The 6,000-nt window shown below is 44.7% G+C and overlaps 1 protein-coding gene across 3 annotated transcripts in view; it reads left to right on the top strand.

Annotated features, from left to right (window-relative positions):
- The window catches only part of TEAD1 (TEA domain family member 1 (SV40 transcriptional enhancer factor)), an 88,003-nt gene that overhangs the window by 49,160 nt on the left and 32,843 nt on the right, over positions 1–6,000 (top strand). For 2 of the 3 annotated variants that reach the window (XM_009083965.1, XM_009083964.1), the window contains exons 2-3: positions 587–651; positions 3,254–3,316. In XM_009083965.1, the coding sequence (XP_009082213.1) occupies positions 587–651; positions 3,254–3,316 (128 nt within the window). Of the gene's footprint in view, positions 1–586; positions 652–3,102; positions 3,166–3,253; positions 3,317–6,000 lie in introns of all 3 variants that reach the window. The other variant, XM_009083963.1, reaches the window with a different exon arrangement.

The following is a 6,000-nucleotide window of genomic DNA, read 5'->3' as shown; positions in this document are numbered from 1 at the left end:
GATTTCCATCGCTGGAGGAGAAGCAGAGTGCTTCCTGGCAGGAAGGACAGATTTGGCTGTCCTTACAGAATTAAAACTTGGAGAAAAGCTGTAACATTTGGGTGTGTGGCAGTTTGGCTCAGGTGGCACTTGAGCTCTTCAAGAGCAGCCACAACCTCCCGGCAGGGCTCCAGGTGGGCCAGGTGGGCAAACACCACTTGGAGCAGTTGGAAGCTAAACCAGAGGAGCCCAGACCTTGTGTCAGGCCCCAGCATGGGATGTTCTCCAGTCAGAGACCATGCTAGGCACCAGCACTGGCCAAGGAAGTGCCTCTGCCTGCCAACAGCTGCAGGACTTTGGTGGGGAAACACTGAATCAGAGCCCTCTGTGTAGTTCCTGTGGCACATACAATGCCTGTCAGGGGGACAGAAGGGAAATATTGGTGAACAGTGAGAAATACTGATAAATTGTTTGCCAAGGGAAAGTGGAGTGGGTGTAAGAAATAAGCCTCATGTGCATGGAGTTCATATGTTTAAATGTGGTGTTTTATTGGTGTTTATGTCTGTGATGCTTCTTGTCCCTTATCATGAATTTTTCTTTGTTTCAGGTAGGAATGAATTGATAGCCAGATACATCAAACTTAGAACAGGGAAGACACGGACCAGGAAGCAGGTAAAATAACCCAGTGGGGAAGTTTGCATGTCAGTGAAGGACAAAACATGGCATTTTTGGCTGCAGTGGCTGTCTGTGCTTCAGCTCTGATGAGATGATGTATTGACTTCACTGGTCAGATTAAATACATGCTGTTTAGAGAATAATTAAAACTTGGGGTTTATGTTGTGCATCATCATTTCAATGATGGTTTAAGGATGCATTTTTATGTAGCTATTTTCCACCTGTGTTTGCAAAAAATATTTAAAAGTTGAAGTAAAAGCATAAAGCATTGTGCTTTATTTCTCTATAATATACTATAACTACAGAATATAAGGAACTTCTTATAAGGCATGAGAATTTGCCTATAGAGGTTATGATTCTTGGATATGAGAGGTAAATAAATCTAAACTATCTAGCAGAATGGATCATAATCATGCTCTCAGCTCATGGCCAGTAGCTGCTACAGGATGAAAAAATGACTCAAAAATTCCCTTAAGAGCCTCCAGGCTCCTGGTCTGTGACCACCGTAAGATTTCATTCATCAAAGAGTCAGAATAAACCTTAAACCAGTCTTAAGAGTTTTTTTTCAGATGATGGTCACATACCCATTAATTTATCTCATATGACTAAATCCTCCAATTTATTCTGGCACTCAGCAGCCTCACCAAAGGCACATCCACCATAGAGTTCATGCAGTGGGTACTAAACCCTTGTGCTGTTTAAAAATGCTTCACAAGTTGCAGAGTGCCCTCGATTTCTCTCGCGTCAGGTGCAAGATTCCCCTTCTCCCTGTGCAGGTGTGTGGCAAAGGGGAAGGCAGAGCCTTGCACACGTGTTCTGTAGGCAAGGATGATGCTGGATCAGCACACACAAAGATGACCTGCTGCCAGCACTGGGGTTTAAAGCACTTTGGGTGCTGTTTTGCCCTGAGTGGTGTCCCTTGGCCATTAGGAAGAAAATGTCTGCAAGGGATGAAAAAAAGGGCACAAGAAAGGAGAGAAACTGCAGTATGTGGAAAAAGAGCAAACCAAAGATTGGCAAAGAAATCAGAAACAAAGGACAAAGTTCCAAGCTCTGCCCTGCCATGTCCATGCCACCTCCAAGAGCTGGGCATTATGCTGAGATTGTAAAGATCCATCAGGAGTCAAATGCAGACCTTGGGGCTAGATCTTTGGCCAACAAGACACTGAGAGGGTTTCATGGCTTGCATATGGTGATGTCTGTCTCCATACTTGGACATCCCTCTACAGCAATCCATAAACCACTTCAGACTGTTTAGAAGAGTTTGTTTGTCCTTAATTAGGAATTTAAATTGAGCAATTAAACGTTACGATTGTGCTTCTCATATAACCTTTAACACCACTAATATTCTGCTGAAGGCAAAACATGGTCTATGTGTTTGACTACAAAATTGCTTAGTAAGCAGCAGTATAACTCTGAATTACTGCAAACTGGTTCCTAAGCTGCTTCTTGAAGAAGTCCCTGGAGGTGGCCTTCAGGGACTGTGCTTGTTGATACACTACTCTCTGCTTCCCTACCAAAACACAGGCTGTTTGGTGCTATTGCCATGGAATAGTCTTACAGGGGGAGGAAAGCATTGTTTCTCCTTTTCTTTTGCTTTGTTCTTTCCCAGACAGGAATGTAACTGACTTAGGAAAAATGTACACCACCTGATATGGTATGTCCTGGGTCAAACAAGATATGTTTGACCAAGGGCTTTCACAAATTTCTGAGCAAAATGTAACGGCCGTGGGCCAAACTGGGGCATCACTTAAGCTGATGTCAAGTTACTAGTCCCCACTTAGGTGAGTGTTTTGTGGGCAGATGTGATGCTGAGTTTGCTGAAGAAGCCAGCATGGATTCAGGGACCTGTGTTGTGCCAGTATTACCATTAGTGCCAGAATTTAAAGCATTTCAGAGGGGTCAAAATGCAGCCTGAGACTCCTAGTTGGAGCTGCAGAGCACAATAAATAATGGATAAAATTTCTTGGTGCCAAGCGATGTCTCAAGCCTAGTGGCACATGGTTGGAGTGGGCACCTACATCCCCAGCAGATGGGGCAGAAATCCTGTGGGATCCCTGCACGAGAGCAGGGCCTGGGCATGGATGGGATTGGCACCAAAGCACGTGGTCTGCGTCCAGCTGGGAACTGGGTCTTCTCTCTTGTAGCTGAATGCACAACCTGGTGGGTTAAACTTTTTTTTTCTTCCTATTTTTTTTTTCTTCCCTTAATCAAGTCACTGCGGTGATGACCCGTATTGTTAAGCCTCAGTGCTAAGAGCTTGGTATCTGTCTGGGAATGTGGTATCTTTAACAGCAGAGCGTACTGAAGATGCAAAATAACTTCCTCCCCTCAGAAAAGTTTCTTTTCTAAAAGAAAAAGAAAACAGACATTTAAAATTTGATTTGCTTTTTGTTTTTCTTTTGTTTGTTGTTTTTTTTTCCCCCCCCATAAACCTGAACAATGTAGGTGTCTAGTCACATACAGGTCTTAGCAAGAAAGAAAGTTCGAGAAATTCAAGCCGCCATTAAGGTACGTTTGGCTTGCCCAGTTGTAGGGGGCTTTTCATCTCCATGGTTACAGGCTTTTCCTTTGTTTCCTCCCTTCCCCTACCCTGCAGGTGTCTAGTCACATTCAGGTTCTTGCCAGAAGGAAATCTCGTGATTTTCATTCCAAGCTGAAGGTATGCGCTTTTCTGCTTTTGGGCTTGTGGTTGCTATGCCTGTCCCTTCCTCCTCCCCGCGGTGCTGGGCGAGCTGGGGATGCTGTGCCCTAACCTCCTTCCCTGCATGCGGGAGCTGTCGCGTCTCTTTGTGTCTAACCTCCAGCTCTGCACTAGCATCCCCATTAAAAACGTGTCTTAACACTGTCCAGATGCAAAGTGAACTACTCTTTGTAACAGCTCAGCACCTAAACCTGATTTTTAACCCGTTAGTCCATGTTTTTTTATTCTATTTTTTTTTCACAGCTGAGTGCTAGGAGTGTATTTAAATACACAGAGGTTTTGCGCAGTTGTGGAGTTGCTTTTTCTTTTTTGCTTTTTCTTTTTTTTTTTTTTTCCCAGAGGGGTAATTGGGGCAATTGTTTTCCATTCCCAAGTGGTTTTTGTCTGTGCTTCTGAAATGCTATCAAGAATATTTAAAGCAGATCATTTCTTCCAAGTGCCAGAGAGCACAGCTGATCTAGATTGCTCTGACTGTAAGGTGTTTCTGGAGTACAATCTGGTATCACCTCGAGTCGTGCACAAAATTCCATGAAATTTGATTTTTTCCAAGTAAATTATTGACATTGAATCTTTGGAGAGCCTCAGTCAGAGTCCTGTTCAAGGATTATTAAGTATGTTTGCATAATCTGACATGATGAATTGTTCCTATCCCTGTTTTCTCTGCTTTCTGTAAAATATATACTAAGGCTAAAAAGAAACTCTTGGAAATGCTTAATAGGTTTCTTGGATTGCTTGTTTTTTCAAATTTTTCCAGCAGAGATCTTGGGACCCTTTCTGTTTTGTTTTCACACTGCTTAAAGTGGAAGAGAGGGCTTAGCAGTTTTGCTGTCGATTTATTTTTCCTTTTTAATAAAAAAAACGAAGGAACCTGTAAACCTTTTACTTCCCCCTTTTTTTTTTTCTTCCCTTTTTTTGGTGGAATTTTTTTGTTCACCCAGATGAGAACAAATCACGTTTTTGTTCTGGCTGGAAAGCAAAATGTTTCAGAAAGTAATTTCACAATGCTAAGCGGTGAGCGCTGCAGATGCTCAGCACCATCCCTGAGCTGCAGCGTGTGAGTCCCAGCCTGGCTTTGGAACAGGCCTCTCCTCCACAGAAGCTCTGGGTTTTTGTCTGCAGTGGGCAGCATGCTGGCAAGCTTGTCTGGCTGTTGGTGGCTGGCTTTAGAGCTGCACTGGCTGAGCAGTTGGGGTTCGTCAAGAACAACTAAGACAACTTAAACGTCCTGCTTTTTAACCCAGGGGGCAATAATGCAGAGATATGTAGCATTTTAAGCTTAAATTGTCAAGCCTTGATGCCTAAGATTAAGTCTGTAAATAGGTGGGACTATTCTCAGAGGTGCTCAGCACCAGCAGCTCTTGGAGTTTTAGAGGATTGGTGAGTGCTCAGGGCTGCGAAAATCAGGGAGCCAAATTAGGTACCAAATATAGGCCTAGGAGCTAAACACAAATACTGTTCTAAAATATTTCCCTTTCTGAATGACCAAAATGGCTTAAAATATGAAGACACTTATAAAGAAAAACCACATTTTTAAGTACTGCACCTGCTGTCTGATTTTTATTGGAGCTTTCCAAACAAGAAAGGAGCTAGTCAAACCCTAAGAATATTGGAGCCCCCTAGCCCTAGATGTCATTTGCAGTAAATAAAGAGCTGTAGGGTTTTTTCTGTTTAAGGAGTCACCTGAAGAAGGCAAGATCTGTTAGGACAACAAAATATTTCAGATGGGCTTCAGGCCTAGCTGCTCTTTACCACCTGTCCATGGGCTGCAGCTCTCCCAGAGCTGAGTAGAAAGTGGAGGAGCTGCTGATTTACTGTTAGGAGCTGCTGACTTCAGGAAGATTCCCAACACTCTGCAGGGATCTTTGCTTCAACCCTCCCTGACATCACCCTTCAGGAAGATTCCCAACACTCTGCAGAGACCTTTGCTTCAACCCTCCCTGACATCACTGTGGGGACAGAGTGCACACTGGTGACAAAGGTCTCCTGGCCACTGGCCTCGCCGCCCACCAGGCATCACTGATGGCAAAGCTACCCCAGCCCTTCCCCAGCAGGTCTTGCTGGTCAGTGGCTCCCAGGCTGCTCCTCCTAGCCCTGCTCCTGGCTGCTAGGAGCCCTGACACAGCCCCAGCCTGAGGGGTGCCCAGGAAGGGTGAAGACTCTCCTCATCTCCCTCGTCTTTTCCTTGCTATTATTGGTCCCGGTGAACAAGGAGATGGCACAACACCTGCCCGTTGCACAGGTTCCTTCTGAAGAAGATGCAGCTTTCCACAGACCTTTAGGTCCCCACATGGAAGAGATGAAACTGATGCAAGAAGGTGCTGTAAGGGAGCTGCTTTAGGAAGAGACCTCTTGCCCTTCCTGCAAGGGAGCTGCAATTACTCCATTGAAGTGGCAGAAGCTGCAGGTTTTGAACCTAGATGGGACCTTCCTCCTCCAGACAAGTTGTTAGTGCTGCTGCCTGTTTTTCTTAGTATTCTTGTGTTGAGCCATCTGGATGGTCCACTGTCACACAGAGTCACCCAGAATTACAGGCTGGTTGGAATTGGAATGGACTGCTGAAGATTATCTAGTCCAACCCATCGTGGCAAAGCAGGGGTACCTAGAGCAGGTTGCAGAGGACTTCAAAAACTGCCTGAGAAGGC

This window comes from Acanthisitta chloris, unplaced genomic scaffold (genome assembly GCF_000695815.1).
Source record: "Acanthisitta chloris isolate BGI_N310 unplaced genomic scaffold, ASM69581v1 scaffold11601, whole genome shotgun sequence".
NCBI classification, from domain to species: Eukaryota; Metazoa; Chordata; class Aves; order Passeriformes; family Acanthisittidae; genus Acanthisitta; species Acanthisitta chloris.
This window is presented reverse-complemented; position numbering and strand designations above follow the sequence as displayed.